The 24366-nt window shown below is 31.0% G+C and overlaps 2 protein-coding genes across 2 annotated transcripts; one reads left to right on the top strand and one right to left on the bottom strand.

Moving 5' to 3' along the window:
- Window positions 1-609: 609 nt before the first annotated feature.
- Window positions 610-10183, top strand: Cnx99A (Calnexin 99A). The gene is made up of 13 exons (XM_088196602.1): window positions 610-747; window positions 5520-5633; window positions 5699-5878; window positions 5952-6101; window positions 6174-6379; window positions 6444-6651; window positions 6717-6837; window positions 6911-7053; window positions 7124-7240; window positions 7531-7671; window positions 8115-8237; window positions 8309-8488; window positions 8551-10183. Exons 2-13 carry the CDS (start codon window positions 5520-5522, stop codon window positions 8611-8613), a joined length of 1746 nt encoding a protein of 581 aa, XP_088052728.1. The 5' UTR covers window positions 610-747; the 3' UTR covers window positions 8614-10183.
- On the bottom strand, window positions 10078-24333 carry LOC148229539 (uncharacterized). Its single transcript, XM_088196601.1, has 17 exons — window positions 24229-24333; window positions 18191-18347; window positions 17976-18100; window positions 17755-17912; window positions 15516-15688; window positions 15233-15459; window positions 14995-15171; window positions 14789-14934; window positions 14337-14721; window positions 13655-14276; window positions 13389-13584; window positions 12893-13212; window positions 12585-12721; window positions 12367-12524; window positions 12153-12303; window positions 10395-10904; window positions 10078-10330 (listed from the first exon to the last, which is right to left on the bottom strand). Exons 1-17 carry the CDS (start codon window positions 24238-24240, stop codon window positions 10238-10240), a joined length of 3747 nt encoding a protein of 1248 aa, XP_088052727.1. The 5' UTR covers window positions 24241-24333; the 3' UTR covers window positions 10078-10237.
- Between the last annotated feature and the right edge of the window lie 33 nt (window positions 24334-24366).

Below are 24366 nucleotides of genomic sequence, written 5' to 3' on the forward strand. Positions count from 1 at the left end.
CTAGATTGGTAACCCAGTGGTCGTGCATTTGAACCACGGCAGTAGACTCAAAATTGTATTTATAAAATTCCGACGATATTGAAAACCGATCTGAGATGCATAGTTACATATTTTAATTATATATTAAAATACACATAATAATTAATAATTAAATATATAGATGTCACGGATTCCCAGATTGAAATGACTGGTGGTTAATACTTACTTGTAGGTATTCATTATTTATGATTGACTTACCCAGATGGTAGAGATTTACCCCGTTGTAACGCATTGGGTATACGCCTGTCAGGTTACAATGGAAGATTAAAAAAATACATAAACTAGCAAAGATAAGTTTTTAATTTTTCACTTGACGTTTGAAAGATTTATTTCATATAATTGAACAAGTTTGGCACTGTTGAGGCCTTTGTGCGGATTATAATATTTTCGTCAACTTTCATTTAATAAGCTTAGGTGTAGATAAGTTGGAGTTCGAAATTCGTAGTTCTACTACGTAGCCATGCTTTTAACAAGTATCGATTATATTTTTTTGCTGCGTTCACAAGAGTAGTAGTTTTTGGCGACGGGCGCAGATTATCGAACGTCGAACAGCGCGCTGTTCGGAAACGCGCGTTCTAAGCCGGTGCCGAGCGGTTCTCGCCGGGCGACACGGAGCGCGCCGTCAGCGCCGCTTGGGTCCTTGTCCCTGTTCGTCCTTCACCCGATCGTCGCTTTCACTGACGGGTCCGCGGAACGAATCTTGTCAACGTGAGTAAAACATTGATACACGTCAGCTTTTAGCCATCGGAAACCGCCTCTATCGGTGTCGGAATATTCTCGAACCACGTCGGTTTTCGCATAACCAATGCGGCCGGCCTATTATTCGCTTCGGCGCTGTCGCGCAGACGCCGGAAGGTTCAGCGGCCACGCCGCTCGCCTAATTCAATTAGTGCGGCTCTCGTCAAATATTTGAACATGTTTCGTCAGTTTGTCGCATGGCAGAAAGCTGCCGCAAAATATAACACTTTTTGTGCAAATTTGTGCAAGGTTTGCCGACATTTTTTTCCTTTGTAAAAAACCAAATGCCACGTTTAAATCTTTATATGGTTAAAATGTATATCAGATAGGTTAAGCTTATTATTTCAATTTTGTCACAATATGATAAAAAGTGAAATGTGTTAATCCACTTCACTTTTAAACAACCCAATTAATTGACAGGATAAGATTAGATGGTTTATAAAATTCATACCTTGTATTCATTCAAAAACAAAAAAAATCATTAAATTGAATTATTCCATTATCATCAAATGATTTCTACCTGTAATTAACTAAAATGCCATAACCAACCCCTAAACATATACAATCAGCAATATATGGTTAAGGATTCCCATAAGTAATATAATAATACACCCGATTCTCTTTTTGCCTGCAGGATACGTTCCAGAGGCTACTGTCTAAAAAAAGATATGGTGCACATATGATAATAGATATGAAATAAGTTCCATTACTTAAAATCAACTCACATAAATCGAATTATTTTTTTATTTATATATATAAATTAGTAATAGTTTCATAAGTTACATACATAGTAATCGTGCGATTTAAATTTAATTTAATATAATAAAATATATTCATTCAATGTCGCTACTTGACAATAAACGCCGATTTTTGCATTTGAGGAGAGACATTCTCGATTATCTTCAATAATATTGTGTTTTACTGTTTGTGTTTCAGTGTGATGTTACTTTCGTTAGATCCTTGTATGTTTCCTGATAACGAATTATAATCACATTAAAACTGCCAGCTCGTTTGGCATTGTTATAAAATGATTTCTAAGTTTATTACTACAATTAAATTTACAGTTAGTGGAATCACTTCATCATCAACATTCTACTTAACAATTACTTCGTTGGTGACTGGATTGTTGCGCAAACGAAAGTTCTGAACATAAGTGATTGTTTGATTGTCAAATATATTTTACTTTTAATCCCAACTGCATCATATCACATATAACATACCAATGTAAATTACTAATATGATATTTTTAAATAAAAATCATATTAACATCTGTTATATGATTTTATGTGTACAGGCGGACCTCGACTTTCGCACAATTCGCTATTTCGCACATTTTAAAAAAAATTATAAACATGAGTGAGAAACGGAAAAACTTCAGTGTTGATACGAACAAAAAGAAATCAAGGACTCATAAACTTCACACGATCGAGACAAAGATGGAAATTATTAACGTTCTGATAGTGGTGAATCTTTTGCTTCAATCGGACGTTCGTATGATACAAACAGGTCTACAATATGTTCAATTTTGAAAATAAAATTATAATTAAGGAATATGTTCAAAATTGTGGAAATATATTTTTAAAGATTGTTTCCAAAAACACAGCAAAAAAAACATGGATGAAATGGAAAAATCTTTGTTATCATGGATCGATGACCAACATCAAAAAGATGTCCCTCTGAGTATTTCAATTATTCAAGCATTTATGTTCAGAATTTTTGTTGTTTGAAATTTTCACCGTACGCAATTTTTGTTTAAACAATAATCACTATACCACTTTGTCAGTCGTCAACTCTGCAATATCTTTGTTATTTCTTCAATGCCGTCTCTGCCTTATTGTTTTAGGTTGTATTTATGGACACAAAATTTCAGGTTCAGAATGGTTTTAGGTTGTATTTATGGACACAAAATTTTTACACTTGACACATTCTGACCAGAGGTCTCTAACATGCATTTAAAGTGGATGACTTTAATTTGGATGAAGGGTAAAAAAATAATTAGTACATATTTTTGGACCGTGCAAAAAGTATTACAAAAATCATATTTTACTGATAAACTTTTTGTCTGTCGTCTATAATACAAAAACCAGTATGTCTCGAGTCACCCTTCCTCTGTTGTGATTAAGACCAAAATAATCTTCATTGTGATGTCATATTTAAGAAAATAGAATTAATATTATTGCCGTATTTGATCCGACCAAAATATTAATTTTATTTCAAATTATATTGTCGTAATAAATCAAATGTTAAAAACTTTAATTTTTAACTTTGCCTGTGTAATCACAATTTTAGCAGTTCTATCTTCATGCAAGATGTTTTATGTTACGAGCCAATTAAAAATATGAGCCTGGAGAGGGGAGGAAATAAGATCAATGTCTAAATACCTCTATAATTGGCTATTACAAATAGTTTTATTGCTCTCCTGAAAATCTACATGCTCTCGACATGTGACTCATTATACATACTATATAACATAATTAGTTACTGAACCATACATATATGTATGTATTTTTTGCACAAGTATGGCTTTATTATATCAGCAATGAAACTATGAATGCTAATTAATAAATTCTGTAATTTTAACCAGTTGATACAAATATTTAAATAAAAATATGGTTGATAAAATGACATCAGCATGTAATTAGGTAATTCGTATTTTCTTTTCAAAATTTGAAGACAAATAATAATTATAAAAAAATTCTATCCAGTAACTGGATAAAAAACAATAGACACTATATTTGTAGTTAAAATCGAATTGTACACTCTTATCTATATTTCGCATATTTGTTTTGCATGTCTAGTCTCTTATATTAAACATCACAGTCGATTTGACATACATATCAAGCTATCTTTTGTCTTAGTCTTTGCCTTTTTCTCCTTATATTTCCAAAAACATATAACTTTTTATAAATTAACGATAATTTCATTATTCTTTCAGGTTTGTTAACGGTAGTTGTAACAATGATGCTATTTAGTAATGGAATATTTTTTGTTTCGATATTTTCAATTTTAAATCAACAATGGTAATAGAGATAAAATGTCAGTTAAGCTATATTCTGCTTTATGATTTTCAAATTGGTCATAATGCGACGACGATTACTGTTAATAACATAATGCAATGCAATGGGCATAAATGCCATTTAATTTAGAAAGTGTCAAATGTGGTTCTAAAACTTTCGTTTCCGGAATTTTGATAATAAATATCTATGTGGTTGTTAGTGAGGATATTAGGACTGCCATCAAAACAGGTCTGAGATTAATGATACAGAAACAAGCACAAAACCTCAACGTGACGCCTACATCAATACACAGACATTTTGAAAATTAGGAAAGGTGTTTATTTGCAGAGTATGAGTATCCCATAAATTGTCTGAAGAAAATCTCAATATGACAATAATTACAGGATTACACCCCAATAAGATTATGTTATGCATTTGGTGGGATATGAAGGACATAATTCATAGACAGAAACATAGTGTGCTCAGATAATTCGTTTAAAAGTGACTCTGACCGTAAAAGGCCTTCCCTTGTGAATTAAAGAAGGACAGCGCTTACCCTCATTTCCAAAAAGACAATAAAAAATCATTAGATTTTCTTGGGAACTCCTTTTTCATCCACCATATTCTTCAGATATTGCTTCAAACGACTATCGTCTATTTAGATTTCTAAAACAATTTTCAGGTAAAATTTTTTTACATAAACGATTATAAAATACGACATTAAAGAAGTTATTGCTTTCAAAAATACATTTTTTTTCGAATCAGATATAAAAAAAATTATAAACATGTGAAGAATAATTTTAGAAAAAGATAGATAATATATATCTTAGTAAAAGTATTACATGTTTTAATTTTTATCTCATTTAACCCGCACCTTTAAAAACTCAAAGGCTTATTGAACAAACTTATATATTTACATTAGTGCTAATTTCTGAAAACTTTAGTGTTTTTCAATTTCTATGTAAGAGATTTTTAATACTGATTGAACATCGCAAATTATGTTTTCCTGATTAATATTGCGTTAAATTATTAAGATAAAATAAAAGTTACTGATTTAGAGACTGATTTCACTCTAGGGTCTCACTACTTATTTAGTAGTTGTTGATTGTGTTGACCTGGTCATGATGCAACGAAAGAATTACATTATATGTAATAATAGTTTAATGAGCTATATTATTTCTAGTAATGGACTACATATTGTATGAGTTACGACCTAGCTCAATTTTCAATTAATCATGTTGCGAAAAATCGATTGGAATTAATAATATAATGATTGATAATTCCGATCAACCACACATTAAAAATCATTGAGGATCATGTGTAATACATTTTTTAATGATTGTTTACAAAAATGTAATGCGTGTTTCACTTTATAAATATAAAGTTAAAACTAAACACATTTTTATTTTTAACATTGTTTCCTTAAAACTGCTTATTTTGATCTATTTGGCAATTTGCCAATTTTTATAGTGTGCATGTACTGGAATTTATATTTAGAATGTTTACGTTTCAGAGTGACATTGCTTTATATTTCTTTCAACATTCGTAGTTGAACTGCCATTGTTTACTATATATATCACAAACTATAATATTTAAAAAAAGATATATTAATCACTGTTTTCATTCAATATTTATTATATAAATAAATTGGAAATTATTGATACTCGAAACGTTGCAAGCTATTGATTTTGTTTATATATAATACATATACATAATCTATTTTTTAAACTAATATTTTTGTTTCAGATGAAGTCCATCTTCATACTATTTTATCTAGTAGCTTTCGTCAGTGTCTTAGAACATCATAGAGCTCTTGCTAACGATGAAGACGATGATTTCGACGATGGAGTTGTTACAGAAGTAAATATTAGTAAATATATATTTATAGATTTAAATACTCACTAATAAAATTATTTTGACTATAGGAAGCCCCCGAACAGGATAGTGAGGTCTTAGATTACACCAGCCCCATCCCCACCCCAAACAAATTCTATTTTGCTGAACACTTTGATGATATCGTTAAGTTCAAACAAAGATGGGTTTTGTCTCAAGCTAAAAAAGATGGTGCTGACGAAGAAATTGCAAAATATGATGGAGAGTGGCAGGCATGTTAACAAAAATCTATTTGATGAGGTAAAATATTGAATATTTAATTAATTATTTTATAATAAAATGTAGGTTGAACAACCCCAGAGGGCCATATTGAAGAATGATTTAGGTTTGATTTTGAAATCTAAAATTAAACACGCTGCAATATCTTCTCGGCTCATCAAACCGTTTGTGTTCACCGATAAACCGCTCATTGTTCAATATGAAGTTACAATGCAGGTTGGTGTCGTATTTTATTTTATTGCTAATTATTGAATTGGAATATATTATAATGGATATGTAATGTGTTAGGAAGGACAAGAATGCGGTGGAGCTTATATCAAACTCTTATCATCCGGAAAAGAATCCGCTGATTTGAAACAGTTCAACGATAAAACTCCTTACACTATCATGTTCGGTCCTGATAAATGCGGCAACGATCACAAGTTGCACTTTATCTTTAGACATAGGAATCCGAAAAATGGAACCTATGAAGAAAAACACTCCAAAAAGCCAAGGTATGTTTTAATAATTTGATTATTTAAAAATTTACATTTATAACCATTAAAATATTTATTTCAGTGAACGTTTCGAAGAGCCTTTCAAAGATAAGCGGCCGCATCTCTACACCCTGATTGTTAGACCCGACAACTCGTTCTCTGTGTTGATTGATAATAAAGAAATGAATGCCGGTTTGCTGTTAGAAGATTTTACTCCAGCCGTCAATCCTCCTGAAGAAATCGACGATCCTAATGATGCGAAACCCTCCGATTGGGACGATAGAGAAAGAGTAATATATATTTTATATGTTAATCTAAGATAAACTGTTATTTATATATAAATTGATGATGATAGATTGCCGATCCTACCGCTGTTAAACCCGACGATTGGGACGAGACTGCCCCGCCTCAAATCGCCGATCCACAAGCTGAAAAACCGCAAGGATGGCTCGACGATGAACCCGAAATGGTTCCTGGTAAATATTTTACTACATACATTGTGTATGAGATTTTTTTAACAATTGCGGTAATATAAATATTTTGGTTTAGATCCCACCGGAGAAAAACCAGATGACTGGGACACGGAAATGGATGGCGAATGGGAGGCACCGTTGACTGAAAATCCTAAATGTACCGACGCTCCTGGATGTGGCAAATGGAGTCCGCCTATGATAACCAATCCAAATTACAAGGTAACATTTTTATTAATCATTTTATTTATTTATAAATCAGTTACTTATAAATATTTTTGTTATATTATAGGGAGTATGGAGGGCACCTCTTATACCAAATCCACAATATCAAGGGAAATGGGCACCTAAAAAGATATCAAATCCGTTTTTCTTCAAAGATGATAATCCTTTCAAGATGACTACTATTGTAAGTTAGAAAATAATTCAAAGATCTATACATAGTTATATTGATAACGTTGTGCAACAAATTTGATATTTTTAACTAAAGGAATATGATGAGTTAATGTTATCAAAAATATGAATGAATTTAAATTTAAACATCCCTCGTATTATATAGTATTTTGTCAAAGTGCAAGTATTCCAATTCATACTCTAATTCCTTCCTAAAATTATAAAAATATGACAATTTAAATTAGTGCATAAAATTGTATATACATATATCAGATAATCTTATAGTTATATTAAATTGAATTGCAGGCTGCTGTCGGTATCGAATTATGGTCAATGTCACCATCTCTTTTGTTCGATAACATCATTATAACCGACGACATGGACGAAGCTAACACATGGGCAGAACAAACATTCCTACTGAAAGTCAACAAGCTAGATGAAGAATCGGTAAATATTGTTTAATTATTCAACACCTCAAATAGTGGATCAACATCTTCGATTGTTTTTCTTTGTTGATTGTATTTAAATTTTATTCAATCAGGCAAGCCTGTGGGGCCGATTCATGATTTACATTAACTACAAGCCCGGATGGTGGGCTCTTTACTTTGTTTATTGTTCCATACCAGTATCGTTTTATATATGGTACCTCTGCAAGCGTGTCAGAGAGGTGACGTTAAACAAAAAATCGAAGTGTCTCCCGTTGTTGCTTGAAAACACCTGACTGCTATGTCATAGTTGTAAAATTGATTTGAAATAATGTTAGTCAGATATTCACACAATATACTCCAAGTAACAGATATACTCCAAAGTAGAATCGTTGACCCTAGTTTCTAGATGTAGTTTGTTTTGTATTTATGCCATAATTGCTATTTCCCGTATAAATCCTATAGGATAGCGCTTGGAGTTGGATCGTTAAAACGACAGATTTGCACCCATGGCTTTGGGCCGTATATGTGCTAATTGTTGCGTTGTTCACTGGTATCTTCATCTACACATGTTGCTTCCCATCCCAGGTAAAATTGCTTAAAATCTTGCGTCAATTATGTTTCATTACAAAGACTAATCTCATAAACGGGTTCTATAGGAAAAAGAAGACTTAGAAAAGGAAGCGCTTTCCAAAAAGACTGATGCTGAAGTAGAAGATCAGCCACAGCAAGCTGAAGATGAAGAATCAGGTCATGAAAATGACGATGATTCACAGGGTGAAGATGCATCGGAACCATTACCAAAACAAGACGAAGAGAACGCCGATGCCGACAATCCAGTTAGTTTGCAAGTTTCGATCTGTCTTATTATATGATTATTAATGGATCATTACTCTTTCAGAACCAAAACGAAGCTGAAAACGCTGGCGATATGCCGCGCAAAAGAAAACCGCGCAAGGAGTAATTACGTAATACAAAACGACAGCTGTAAAATACCACACTAGTCCTATTAAACAAATGATAATTTACCGACGCGGGAATAGATTCCTTCATCTGGCATACTTTGTCACATACTTCTAAGAAATTGATATTGGTTTCCGTATAGCTTCTTCATACAAGGTTTGTGTCGTTTATTGGATTTACTCAATTGGCAATGCATTAAAAAAATATATTTAAGGTGAATTTCGGGACCAAGGATCCTATACGGTCATGCTGTATAATTACGTTGTATGTTTACCTTGATGTGAATATTGCATTTATAAACATTGTCGTGTGTATATTTGTATGCGTGCCGATTTGTGTAAATTTTTAAACGACCCGATAGTTATTATTTAACTAAATTGATATCTAAAAATATTGTTGCCTTTTATTATAAGTGAAAGAGACCTGATGGATGGTTTTAAGTATTATCTTAATTGCAGTTTGGTTGAGTATTTAATAAATTGAAAATGTAAACAGACAAACTGATTCGAAAAAATATGCAAACTCTTAATTTGTCTGTAAAGTAACATCTTCTGTGTGAGATTATAAAATGCGTCCGCGACCAAATGTAATAAATTATAATTTATATGTTATTATATACAGTTGCGCTTCATGTCTCTTTATATATACATATATATAAATATAAAATCGATTAGTTGTAGCATTTTAAAGACTTGAAGACTAACGAACGCATGTGATTAGTCTTCGTTAATAAGGTCAAAACGTGTGAGCTTTAATAGGTTCCGTAGTAGCGACTGTACATTAAAAACTATCGAAGCGATGTGAAACCGTTGTTTTTATAAGCATTTCAATTCGTATAGTACATAGGTGTAAGTTTTGTATAGGCAATAATTGTAATCGTTACTATTCTATACATGAAATGCTTTCCATTACGTATAAATATTTTGCAATTTTTTTTACTTTTGATTGTTCTGTTTAATTTACACAAATGTATTGGCATTTTTTTTTATTCTAATGGAGTGATAAGCTTAGAAGTTGTCCACGTATCCAGGTGCGGATTAATACGGTAACGCCATCATGTTTATATATTTAAAGTGACTATATATTATTTATTTACTATTATAGCTAGACTTAGACTTAACACGTATTAATATTATGGAAATTGTTCGTATCTCTGTTGAAATAATTTTTAATACAGCGGATCGAAAATATTTATATATTATACGTTGAGCTGATGTAAATTTTACACGAAGACTTGTGAGATGCAAACAATACATTTATATTTATATTGTAATGTTTACGATTAGACTTCATTCTAACATTAGATTGAAGTTCCTTTGCGTTTGCAACTTATGATATATTTTACGATATCAAGTTTTTTTAATATTTTGAATACCAAATTTTATTAATCATATTATATAAATATAATAATATAACAGTATAGTGTGTTATGTAATAATATATACGAACTTTATTTATTTCGATATTTTTATTTTTTGGTTTTACATTTTATAAAATTTACATACGTACATTGTTTACGGTGGCAATATTATTTTTTTGTGTGTAATAAAAGTTTTTTTTTCACAGAAAAATATTTTAATTATCCGTATACCTTTATTGTCATGGAATATATATTTAAATTATCCTTATAAATAGAGTTTATCGTTACTATGCACCAATTGTCTCTGTCTGTCTGGTATATTTGGCGAACTTGAATTCTGTAATATGGACTGTGTCATCTAAAATCAAAGATACGTTAGAATTTAATTTAGTATATATATTATAAAACTGTATTGATCTTACTAAATCATATTCAGAATGTACACCAGAATAGATTGGCGATACTTTGAACGCATCTCCGATCAGTCCGTCTCCTACGGAGCTAGCTCTCGGTAGAATTGAATTCTTATTAGCTTGATGAAGCCTAGCTTTACGACACGTCCCCAAAAGAGAGTTAGCTGAAACTTGCATGTCTTTATTGAAGTTTCTGCCGAGCGTTTGAGTGGAAGAGATTCGACTGTCATTTAAATACGTATTCACTTCTTTACCGCTACTTTTACCCATTGACGAGGAGAGTCGACTGTTCTTTCTCGACACTTTACACTTGCTCCTAATTTCTTTGTCGAACTTTGAAAAAGACGACTTGTTCAATCTAGCTTGCGATTCTTTGATCGCTTCTTTGCACAATTCCATATAGCGATCGTTGATGGCTTCAATATCTTCAGTTTCATGTAGTGATTTGTTCTTCAAGTACTCTTGTTGGACTTCCAAATCTAATCTTTCTGAATATTTGCTGTGTAAAGAAGCTGGTCTCTAAAACATTTTATAAGAAAACAAAAAATCATCATCAAAAACATAAATGCTCTTACAATTATTTCGTGAATCGTAAATGAATTTATTTTTATATGAGGCTCTCAATCTTATTATGTTTTCCAGAAAAAATGATGCTATATTTTATTCAATTGTATAATTGAAAAAATATATCATCAATGCCATTGTTACAATTGTTTGTTTTATAATATGCTTATTAGGTAAATTACGACTAGTGAATTTTAAAGCAAAAGTTATGGAAAAAACTTCAAGAAAAAATAATATTTAAATAGCTCTATAGCCTGCAGAAACTGAAAAATAATATGATAATTTTCTTTGTATTCCGCTGTTTAGATGGATAGACCATAAAGGCAATCGGGCTAGCCCTGAAAGACCTGGCTTAGAGACCGATATTTATGAATAAATTATATCCTCCATAAATTAAATAAATAATTATAGAATTTTTTTGGTTAATTCACATTACTATTATGTACTTTCCGTTGATTTTTTAATGGATTTAACACTAGATTTACGGAACCCGTGAAATTTGTATCAAACAGTATTTTTTCTGGGTTTTTTTATGTCTATATTTGAATAATGCAAATACCATAAACCCCCCTATAGCGAAGTTTCCTATAGTGTAGAAAGGTCTCGATGGAACGTGATATTAGATGACACTGACAGTAATTATTTCTACCATTATTGTTTGCTTTTAATATAATTAATATGTTTTTATTAATATCATAAAATAAAACATACTGCAGAAAAAGTTTAATAATTTATATTTACTTTTTATTATTTATTCATTGTAGGCTTAAGCATTTTGAAAAAAAAATTCAAAAAACTGTTGCGTTTGGCTCTTCTTGCACTCGCAAAATCAAGGACATTCTTCACGCGCGTGTTGAAATAAGAACAGGGCACATGCTCTTGTTTACAAACTAAATACAATGTCAACAAAAATGGGAAAAAAGTTTGATTAGCTGATTTCGTTAAATTCACAAAATACAGTTGAAAGAACCTAACCTCATATTTTGTATGTGCCTAGTCTCCCCTATAACGAAGTCCCAATCTCTACGTTATAGGGGGGCTGACTATACTAACACTATTTTTAATGACACCCGTCAAATTAACAGGTTTATACCCTTAAACCTAGTGTTAATACTAGTTACAGTATATACATCCATATATATATATATATATATATATATATATATATATATATATATATATATATATATATAGATAGATTACCTGACTTTCTTGAATTAATTCAGAAGTTGTATTTGATTTAATATCACTTTTCTCGTTACTCTCATCGCCCGATGGTGCCTCAGTATTTCTTTTGCGATAATACTGTCTAATTGATGCCCTTTGTTTGTGCTGCATTTGTAGTTTTTTCGGACTGCTTTTCAATTAACACATGTTATAAATTAAAGCATTATATATGTAGCAAAATAGATCTTACGTTAATGTATAATTATTTTTTTGTATTTGTGGTTTCTGTTTGGAAGACATCGGTGGTCCAGAATATCTCCTTCCGCCTCTTGCTAATCTATGTAAAGCTTTCAAAGCTCCCGTTTTTTCACCCTTGTTTCCGAGCCATCCGGCTAATTCTTGTAAAACCTATACATATATTACCATTTTATTATATTTTAACATATATAATTTTTTACAAAAACTCACACTATATTTTTGCATTGTGATTAGAGCTTTGATGATTCCTGAGTATTCACGATGAGGTGCTAATGTTGATTTGTCAATGAGTACTAATGTCATCGGACTAACTTCTCTCAGATAAGAATGTAGTGAATATTCTATATCTAAATGTATTAGAGATTGCATCTTATTAATTCAAAAATACATACATAAATACAAAAAGCTCTCAACTCAAATGATTCAATCTAATATGACATAAACATAAATAAAGTTTCATATTATAATTCAAAGCACATCAAAGTTAAGAGCTTTCTTTATCATATAAAGAATCATACCTTCGTCATCAAAGTCTTCATCATTTTGATTTGATCCTATCTTTCCGAAGACCATTGGACGTTTTAATTTATCTCTAAACTTTAACGTATTACCACTAGACCACAATGATCCGAATAGATTCTCAGAATTCCTTAAAGTGTTATACTTTGAATCTATGCTTCGCAACGTCATATATTTACTGGCTGTGTCCGACTGCTGATCGGAATAAATGGTTCCGTTCACACTTCTCAAAGTATGCGTTGTAGATCCGTCAAAATAACTACATTTCTCCTTATTGCATAAAATTTCTTCACTCTTGCAAGTATATGGTGAATCTAAACTATTAAAAAACATAAACGTTTAAATTGCAGTCATTAAAATGTATCAAGTAGTGAAAGTTTAGTATGGTGATGTATGTCTATCACTTCAACAAATGTACGAGTGGACTATAAAGTTCTGAAATATGTTATTATAATTCAATATGCTATTGATTATTTATAATTTATCAGTTCTTACTTTGGCTCGTCTTGATCCAATCCATACGTAAAAGCCTCCACTACACATTTTTCAGCTAGCTTCAACTTTCCCATATGTCCGTCATATCTATTTGCATGAAACATGTTCCAATTATCTCGTTCATATGGATCATTTGGAAGACTCAGATCAAATTTTAAAACCTTATTATCAATTGTCATAAAGAGTACTCTTAAAGCTGTAAAAGAATAGCAATTGTAGCACGAAACGGGCTCATCAACCATGTGACGTATTCCCTACTATCTTACCTGAATTCGAATTGGATATGTTATCAAGTGTATCCAACATACTCTCGGCCCATTGCCAACCTTTAGTGGCGGCGTCTAAAACTCCATCAGCCGGACTCAAAGAACCTTCTCCGACTAATTTACAAAAAGAAGTCAACGATTCCAACTCCCTTTCGCATATTCTCAATTTAAACTCTTCCAAATGCCAGCAGTTTTCATGTGACGTATTAAACAACAAGTCCAAGTAAGGTTTTAAAACCGGACTCAGGCATTTCTTATCATCGTCCACAGCCTTGTACAACCATTTGAGCAACGTTCTAACCAAAACTGAATCGTTCAATAAATCTTCTTTTTGTGTTTCAGCATCTCTGCGTATCGAATCTAAAAGATATGTCGCTGAAGCATCGAAGCAACTCTTCAACTTTTGCTTCTTCATTGTATCTTTAGAATGATTGCTCGACGGATTCACAAGCACGTTTTTAGGAAGAGTTTTATTTAACGAAGGGTCGTTGAAATTGACTTTGATGAAATAGTCTCTAGCTTGATCCAGTATAATTGCTAACAAATGTATTAAATCTTCGACTGGATCTTGATTTTGACTCAAGGTCGAACTAATATTTCCTTGAAACCATTCACTCGATTCCTATGTGAATAATTTATATTATAATATTATATGTTCTAATATTGAATTATTTATATTTACTTGAATGACGAGTTGTCTTGCAGCTAATAGCTCTCTGGAAGTAGCTGCTACGTATGCCAATTGTCGAGGAGAATAAGGAGGAGCACCCGCCAATCGACGACCTTTAGTACTTCCAGCTGGAGTCAACTCTTGAAGAAGAAGACCCCATCGACAGCATAGCGCTGATTCTAATCTTTCTTGACTCGATGGAAATATTTCTACACCTTCTTCAATCTTTTGTAAGCTTTCTTCATATAAGCGCTTCAAAAATCCAGCTAAACAATCGACATCTCCCCTCCAATCTCTCTCTCCAATCCTTGCGCCTCTCCACACAGTCATTTTGATCATGTCGCATCCAGAGAAGAAGTAATGTCTCCCATATTTTGCTCTCATATCACCTAAAAGTCTAAATAAGTCGTTTTTATATTTTAACAAAATATTTTATTAACTTATGCTTTACTCAAAATACTGACGTATCAAATATGCATAAAACGTGATGTGCCAAATGATTTGAAGTCCATGAACGTAGATCTCCAGCCACTCCCCTTCCGGTAGGTTTTTCAGCTCTCCAAAGCAATAGCTCTTCTACCATAAACCTACTTGCGGCCCGGAGAGGTGGCTGTAATTAGCATGAACCATTATTAATATTTTTAAATTATTACCTTAACTTTAAACTAACCTGACCCGTAGCTCTGAGATGATCTAAAACAGCGCCACACACTTGACCCACTCTAAGCACTCCGTCGCCTCTAGCTGCTAGTATAGATCTTGCTCCACAGGGCCATACTTGCCATCCTGCTGATCTTTCCGACCATTGGACACCAGGTCCCGGTCCACCACCGACGACAAAAAATCCCTAAAGATAAAACCATATGATTATAAAAAATATTATTTAATATTAATGTATTCTTAAGTACCGTTTGAGCAGCTTTATAGAACAATAAAGCATCGGGATGGCCCAATGGTATTCTACTAGGAAAATCACTTCCAGATGGCCATCCATGGAAAGCTATTCCTAAAGCCAATTTAGCTTCAGTGCCATTTCCAAGAGCACCGCCAGCTAAGCGTACGCGAACCCAAGGACTACCTTCCACAATGGCTATACGATAATCCCTCGAAGATGGGAATTGTCCTCCTTCTCTCACTGAAATTATTAATTTATATATAAAATTGAAATTTAAATATTTTACTTTTCTTTACCATTTCCATAAAAGCACTGCATTTGTGGCTCTAAGTTCCTCAATTTCTGCAATACAACTGGTGAAACTAAATGTCCTGGGGCCGTCGAATAATCTGAGCTCGATCCAGAACCCAAAACTCCATCGGCCGCAGCAGCAGCCAAAACTTCGACCCATCTTTCAATGATCTTGTCTCTGTAATATTCAAAGTAACCAAATTTCCATTAGATTTTTATAAATTTGATAGAAAGCTTTACTAGATACAAAATATAATAGTTAAGATTATAAAGCTCAGTCCGCACAATATAACAATGCTTTGTTATGTAGTGTAGCCACAGCTTATAAAATTAGTATTTCATATATGTTATAATTTAATTATTTTAAATATTGACTTAATTTACCATAAATATGAATTTCAATATCACTAATCTTAATAAAAAGCAAAAGCACCTTTTAAAATCCACTTCTAAAAAATTATTTTCCCTTATTACTCCATAAATTATGTCACATGGTTTTCGGGGATTTTTGACCCTCCCTCTATGATGTTTACGGTTAACACATTTTATTTCATACTCGAATATTTATATTAAATCGGTAAATCGGAAAATACTTTTATCAACAGATGTCATCGCGTTATCAACCATCTTTTTTTTATATAAATTATTTAAATTATATGTTATGATTAATCATTGAAAGCTCTTCAAATTAGAACAATAACATTATACACGCATTCGATAGTGTGTATTTTGTTTATTTATGTACATAGCAACCATTTTCTAAGATCATGCGTCTCCAAGGAAATTTAAATTAATGAAATTCTTTTTTCTGATTGGTCGAAACTATTTTGAAATACGGTTATGGCTTTAATATGCTTTATGTATATGTAAATAGATACTATTATTCCATAGCAAATAGAGAATTTTGCCCTGGTAGCTTTTAAAACAATTATATATAAATAATAAATTAATTATTAGCTCCCCTACCTCCTCACCTATTCTATACTCCTGGTAGATTATGACAAAAAACCCGTACAAAAACGGTAGTTTGAAGCGTTTTTTCTTTCTGAATATGCTTTGATGCAACTCTTAAGGTGCATAATTTGCAATCCAAGCATAATTTGCAGAAATTGAAAAAATAATATTTTTTTTATAATTAAAATAATAAATTAATTGTCAGCTACCTTCTCACTCATATGCACTCCTAGTAGATTATGACAAAAAACCCGTACAAAAACCGTTTCGTGTGTCACAAAATGGTAGTTTAAAGCGATAATTTTTTAGCATATGCTTGGACACTACTTTTGTGCTTGCAGGAATTAAGAAAAAACGCTTTTTGTAATAATTAAAACAATAAATCAATTGTCTGCTTCACGTATCGACTAAAGAGAGATCCGCTAAGTAGTGTGTTGCCATTCGCCGCCGTCACATCAGTGTTACCAGAGTTCCACCTAATTTTTGGCATAATGAATATATAATAAATATTTGATTTATCATAAAATCAATTTAACCTAAAAGTAATATTTTAAGTTGAAAGTTAAGTTAAACAGCAACGTGCTACTACAAGAGACTGAAAATATTGTAATAAAATAAATTTGTAATAACAGGATGAATAAAACCAATTATAATTAATACATAATGAGTTTGGATCTATCCTGAACAGTGTTTTAGTGGTCGTATACATTTTTTATGTCTATTATATTTAATTTACACTATTGCATAAAAAAGTAGTGAGATTAAAAACAATAAAATGTCTTTAATCAACTCATAATTGGTAGCATATATCAGAAAAATCTCATAGTATTTATTTATTATTTTTTACTTTAACTGTATTTTATATTTATTTCTGGATTATATATCATTTATTCTCTTAGTCTTGTCTGTATCTCTGTTTTTTCAGTATCTGTCTTCATTAAAAATTAATTATGATTTGTCTTAAAGGAAACTTGGCAGTTTTCTTTACAGTTCTTTCTGTCAATACTACAACGAGCGAAATTAGTCAAACACAAGTACCGAATGTTTGTTGAACACTATGGAACTTTCGTTATAAGACAGTGAATTGTATAAAATATCGAGCGTATGTATATCCGTATCGTGTGCTTTAGAGCTGATAGGAGCGTAAACCCAAACTTGCCATCTTTCTCAATTATGAATAATGATGAAACAGCTAGTTCTCGAACTGACCGTGTTAACACAAATAAAGTATAGTGAAAATACATCTTCACTCTACAGATACATATTTATGCGAGTCAAAATGTTACACACCTTCTCAAAAATCCAGTGGGAGTCAAAAATTCTTGCCAATCTTGAAGAATATGATCCTGAGGGCGCAATCTGGCACATCCTGGTGGACCTTCTCCAAATGCGCAATTCCCATCCAATGCGTCCAACAGTACTAAATATTCCAATGAATTAGATTTGCACTAAAATGATATAACAATAAGTAAATACACTGTGGAATGTTTTAAAGAACTTGAATGACTTACTATTCTCTCTTTGTGTAAAACCACGATGAACTTGGATTTGAATCTCGGATCTTTGGTAGAAGCGCCACACACCAGTCCTTGTATCAGCCGTTCAGCGATGCTTTCAGCATCGTCCGATAAGAGAGCTAAAATCATTTTACATTGTATGCTAATAGCCAACGGAAACGGAAACAAAGTGTCACGGTCTATGATAACGCAATAAATGCAGCACTCACGTGTGTTCAGGTCGACGTTGAGCGTTTTCAGCTTTTCGTTGAGGATTTTGAGTTGATTGACTGAGAATCTAAGCTTGGAATTTGGAAGACGAAGATCAGTGCCAGCTATGTCTGAAGAAGAAGCGATGCTCGGAGAGCACCCCATATCTTGAGTCGCCTAATGGTAATTAGGAAATATTTTTACTGGCAATGCTATTTACAATAGATAAGGAATGTCATATTAAAATGCAGCATTATCTATGCATATTTTCTAAAAACACTCAAAGGAATAATGATTGAGTATTTTCATGATACTCTTCTCTAAGTTTTGATCTATTGGCCTCCAATTTTGGTGGTTTTCCAGAGAGCAATCGATCTTCAACACAGAAATAACCGTCAATACTATTCGCACGCTTTTTGCTGCTTGTAAAAAATGTAGTGTCGATGATCGTTGCCTTAAGTGAAAAATAGCTAATAGTGCTACTTAGTTACCATCATTCCGATATAGTATATGCTAAGAAAATTTCACATCTCCAAGTCTTGAGTCTCTAACTCCATTATTATTAAAAGTAACACTGCAAAACGAGTAATTCCTCCAACTTCTTTGCCGATCTATATGGAAAAATGTGTAGATGGATTGATGAATATTTTATCTATGAAAAAACAGGAGAATCCAAATACGTCTTCAAGTAATCACATATTTGTATGTCATTATATAAAGTTGACAAGTATGGAGTTAGCCAATTTATATACTTAACTGTGAGGTTTCACTTAATCAAACTAAAAACATCTGACATTTAGAATCAATATCATGGTTGTTCTTTCTTTGTGGTACAACATATGAATGTAAAGTATAAGTGCATTTATAAATCATATACATATGTTAAAATCAGGTAAGTTGGACAGATTATTTCTATAAAATCATTTAAAGTTATACGTTACTTAAAGCATACGTGTTTCAAGAAAATGTATATCAAACTCAAACATACAAAAACAACTAATCAAAAAACAGTTAGCCAATATTTTATGGAATTTGCTTATTTGTAAAATGCCATTGGTTGTTATCACGATTGCTAATATTTTTAATATTTTTTGCTCTAAATAATATAATTCTATTAAATATAGTTTTATACTAAGATATATTCATTATTATATAAACACCACAAGGACGTAAATATATCATTTTAATCTTTGTTAAATTAATATGTACATAACGATCCAGCACCAATAATATGTTTTGTTGAATTAATATGAGTTATAATATCCACTATACTAAGTTTCGTATGATTTTTAAAATGCTAGAACATATCTAGCAATTGAAGAACGTGTTAACCGACGTTATTATGGAGGCAAAATATAATTTACAATTAGATATTTTTTAAGCTAAACATGTTTTGACATCAAGAGGAGAAAAAGATGTAGTACTCATTAATGGATATGCAAAATAATAGTGTATGAATATTTTGAAGTTGTCATCCATTCCTTTTATAAAATATGGTATTTTCAATTATAAGATAATGTTCAAATGCCTTTATCTACTATTGTAGATACATAAGAACTGGTTGAATGATTCAACTTTATATTCATTTTCAACCACAGCTTTCTTCTCAAAAATATATGTTTTTTTACATTTTAATCATCATTCTTACTGTATAAACTTTGAATTCACAAACTACGTATATGTCAAGGGTATTCATATAACAGTGACGATGTTTAATTTTTGCAGCAGAATCTAGTTCCACTATATATAAAAAATACAGTCAGAAATGCAAGAGTCGTGTAATGAAATTAGATCTCCAATTGATAGAACATGTGTCTGAATTATTATTGTTATAGTATACACACTTTAGGCTAAGCCTGACAATTTGCAGCAGTAGATTCATACACACTAATATCAACAAACTAAATACATATTTATTAATGAATATATACTACTACTGCATATTGGGTTTTGGAAAATAGACGGATATATACACTTATAAAATTATATTACCTTATCTTAAATCTCTTAGGCACTATCCATAACTCACACAGTGCTTTAAACACAAGACCACACAACTATTTATATTTTAACTTATTCAATATAATGGCTCTGACTAATAACTAACATGTGATGTCAACTAGCGATGTACAACAAATGGCTATATGGACAACTGGGACGTTGACAGAAATGGGAGATAACTTTTTCGGTTGTAATTACCTTTGTTGTCTGTATATTGTATTCACGTATAACCATGAATAGCATAATGTACACAACAGATTCTCAAAGGTCTAATTAAATTTTATAACATAGAACAGATTTTATAACTCAATCGTATTCTTATGAAATATTTACTTTAATATTAAATTTAGAATCTATTAAGCTAAAATGAACGATTAAGCTTTTAAACAATGACAAGAAGTGCTATCGGAAATTCTGCGCGCTTTGGGTGCCAGAATATAGAGCAGGCACTAGAAATAATAATTAGCTTTTATTTTCGGGAAATGTATAATATTAAAGTCGCCGGAGATTATGGTCTTTTGAATCATTCGTAAATATTGTAAATCATATTAATTTTCCATCGAATCATAAATATATATAATGTTTATCCTGTTAATGATAAAGCCCATCAGAGTTTATCATGAACGTATTTAACCTCAGTGATATTATCATAATTAATTACGCTTTCGACCTACGTCTTACGTCTTAACAACATTCAATAGAAAAACTTTTCGCATTATGATCAAACGTCAAACTTTCACTCTATAAATACATAAAACCAAACACATTCGACAAAAAAACATCGTGCCAAAAAGAATTTGCGTGCAACTAAACATTGGCGACACAATTTCATAACATTTCTTTTTCGTCGCCTTTCGATAAGTTTTCTCATCGAACGCGTCAATAAAAACTCAATTTGCAGTCATTGCGTCTCATAAATATTTTATTTTGATTTACCGTATATCAGTATACGAATCTCTTTCGTATATACGAGTATTATATTAATTGAATAATTTTCATCTTTCAACACATATGTATAAATACAAGTATTATGAATGCTCCAATCATGACATTGCGACATAAAATTGACCGTGACGAAAGTATTCTTGTCACATTGAGCAACTGAATTGTTACTACCTAATGTATTGTCAAGGCGAATTAAAAATGAAAACGATTAAAAGATTAATGGCTTGATATCAATCGGATTAAATTAATTAAAATAAACATAATAAACATAAGAATCGCTAGAAATCAATGGGATATGATTAATAAAAATGAGCCAAATTACTCAATAGGAATCAACGGAATTCAGATCACTATAAATACCAATCACGTTCCCTTTTTGAGGATCCAAATTCATTATCTTCCACAGAAAGTTTTGAAGGTAAATTTGTGCTATGATAATCCACATTGATTCATGGAATTTCGAAAGGTTATTATTTATCCTGTAACATCTGCCTTGGAATATATCTTTGCAATTTGATAAAATAAATGTGCTGCAACTTGAACCGATAAATTAATTTTGCGGGCATTCACGTTGATTTTTTCGTTTTAGAATCCTTAACTATGATAAGCTACACTGCTATAAATCATGTATATTATTTATTTAGAAATATACTATTAAGATAAAAAAATAACTTGAAAAGTTAAGTGTCTTTTCATAATAATATATTTCCACAATAAGTGTTTTTTATATAATATATTTGATCTTATTATTATTTTGCTTAGAATAATCTTATTAACATTTTTTTGCTAAGGTTTATTCTATTAAATAGTATAAGCAAATAGTAGCGCATATTTGCCTAATAAATGATAAAATTGATTATTACAGAAAAAACACTACTGATGCCAGATAAAAATTTATGATAGTTTTGAAATTAACGATACCCGTGGTATAGTCGGTGACTAATACCAGAAAGATTTAGGGTTCGAATCCCATATAAACCTTATTTTTTTCAATTTCTATCGTGTCTATGAGAGCGGAATCAGTGATTATTATACAATTTTTAGTTATGATCTATCATTACAGACAATTTTTCGTAGATTTTCCTAATTAAGCGGATAAATATCGTGACGATTAATTCAAAATGAAATGAATTGTACATATTAGATATAAATAACTATAATATCATATATGAATAATAATACTATTATATGATATATCTGTAAAAAAATAGCGTATAATTTGACATATTCATACATAATTAGATAAGGTTGTTGAATTTTTGTGGCAAAAAAATAAAACTCAAATTAAATATCTCTCTTAGCGTGCTTTTTATAAATTAAAAATGTATACAATTTAATATATAGCGTAAAACTCAGCTTGAAATAAATGAAGTATATACTATGCATCATATTATATCACAATCAAAATATTTAGTTAAAATAAAAGTGATATAAATGATGAATTTTGCAAAAACAATTAAAAGCAGCAATATTGGAAAATAAACAATTTTTTAATTCAATATAAAAATCATTTTTTTATGCCAAAAATCTTGTTGTGCAAAGTTATTTTATTAAAAACATAATTTTTCACTGCACAGCCTATTGTGTTATATAATTTAATTGCCTCAGAGCTGTTCTCTAATAAATATAATAAAAAATGAAATAAAAAATAGACGGGTGGGGGGTGTTTGTGTCACATTTCAAATGCCCTGATAATTCTAAAAACGAGAATGGCACGTTACACAGATTTTCGAAATTTTCATTGATAAAACGAATAATAAATGCTAAACAAGTCGTCGAAAAAGGCGTGAAGACACAGACCGGATGATGCACGATTGTGATTTCGTATACAATCGAATGAAATCCATTGTTGAGGATATTATTATTTTTTTCCACCGGGATGTACCTACTCAAGTTCCGGTCGCAATGATCTAATTACGGAGCGAATTTATTATTTAAAAATAGTAAATAAATAAACCAGCAACTATACAAAACTACTATTTGTTTATTCTATCATTATACAATAAAACATTTCTCTTTGTTTTCATTAAAAATAGTTTCACAGTAAATGACAGCGTAAATAATATTTTTATTATAACTTAATTTAATCTATCAATATTACGTCTCAGAACAATTATTTATAAGATAACTATTATATAAATAAAAAGTTAAGCTAATCGCATGTCTGCTTCGAAAAGGTGGTGTTTCGCTTTTAATTAAGAAAAAATGTTATGGCTGCCTCCTTATAAGCGAATACGACGATTATATGCAAGCGTAACTTGAAAGATATATTTATTTATTTTTTTAAATTAAATTAAGATACACAAAAAAAGAATTACATATTAAAATTAATTTGTACGAACCGGGCGAGTTCCTGGTAGCCGAATGGCGATCCAGGAAGGTCGTTTTTTAATATTTCCAATTTATTAAGATTCATGGTATTTCATTAAAAGATATTTTTCTGGCCATATTAACAAACGTTTTAAATTAGCTCTAATAGTATTTATATAATATATGAATGCCAGAATGTTTTATTAGTGCTTATTGTAAGATACGTTTATTTGAGGACGATACACTGATATATTGTGTGAGTGCTGAAATAAATAATATTGACTTGAATAAAAATAAATTTAACAAAACAAAAGATTATGAAAACAAAAGTTATGAGTCTGTCAGTGATGTAAGTTGTATGTATATATTTAAATATATAGATGTAATTATAGATAATAAATAATGTATTAAACAGTTTGTTAAAAATATGTATGTAAATTATAGGAAAATGATACATAACACAATAATGTAACTTATTTATTTTATTATGTAGTCATCTTATTTTTAGCTAGCAATATGAATGCATAATGATTACTAAAGCATAAATTAGATAATTAAAAGCGGTCTTAAATACTATAAGAAGCGAGAGATATAAATTATATATGTATAGGAAATCTAAAGTATGCATTTAACTAAATATTTTAACAAATATAGTGTTAAAATAATAAAAAAATGTTTTTTATATTTACAGGTAAAAAGGAACGCTTTTTAAATTATTTTTTTCAATGCAATTAAACAATGTAAAAGCATTGAAAAATAAGGACATCAAAAATAGTATGTTTTTACTACTTAAAAACATTACCTGTTCGGCCATTTTGGAAGATCGTCGTTTTCACGATAATGATCGTGTATTTTAGCGAGCGCTGCGAAAACAACAACTTGTCGGCATCTTGACTGCGCCGGAAATAAAACACGAATGAACAAATCAAAGTTGGGAGAA

The sequence above is a fragment of the Plectrocnemia conspersa genome, unplaced genomic scaffold, assembly GCF_051122295.1.
Source record: "Plectrocnemia conspersa isolate PC_06_02 unplaced genomic scaffold, ASM5112229v1 ptg000011l, whole genome shotgun sequence".
NCBI lineage: Eukaryota > Metazoa > Arthropoda > Insecta > Trichoptera > Polycentropodidae > Plectrocnemia > Plectrocnemia conspersa.

Bases quoted from the DNA above. Each gene is read 5' to 3' on its own strand.
- Cnx99A (XM_088196602.1), top strand. From the start codon at position 5,520: ATGAAGTCCATCTTCATACTATTTTATCTAGTAGCTTTCGTCAGTGTC. The intron at 6,838-6,910 runs GTAAATATTTTA...ATTTTGGTTTAG, and splicing joins TGAACCCGAAATGGTTCCTG to ATCCCACCGGAGAAAAACCA. The intron at 8,238-8,308 runs GTAAAATTGCTT...CGGGTTCTATAG, and splicing joins CATGTTGCTTCCCATCCCAG to GAAAAAGAAGACTTAGAAAA.
- LOC148229539 (XM_088196601.1), bottom strand. The intron at 13,585-13,654 runs GTAAGATAGTAG...ATTCTTTTACAG, and splicing joins CATATCCAATTCGAATTCAG to CTTTAAGAGTACTCTTTATG. The intron at 13,213-13,388 runs GTAAGAACTGAT...GTTTTTTAATAG, and splicing joins TTGGATCAAGACGAGCCAAA to TTTAGATTCACCATATACTT.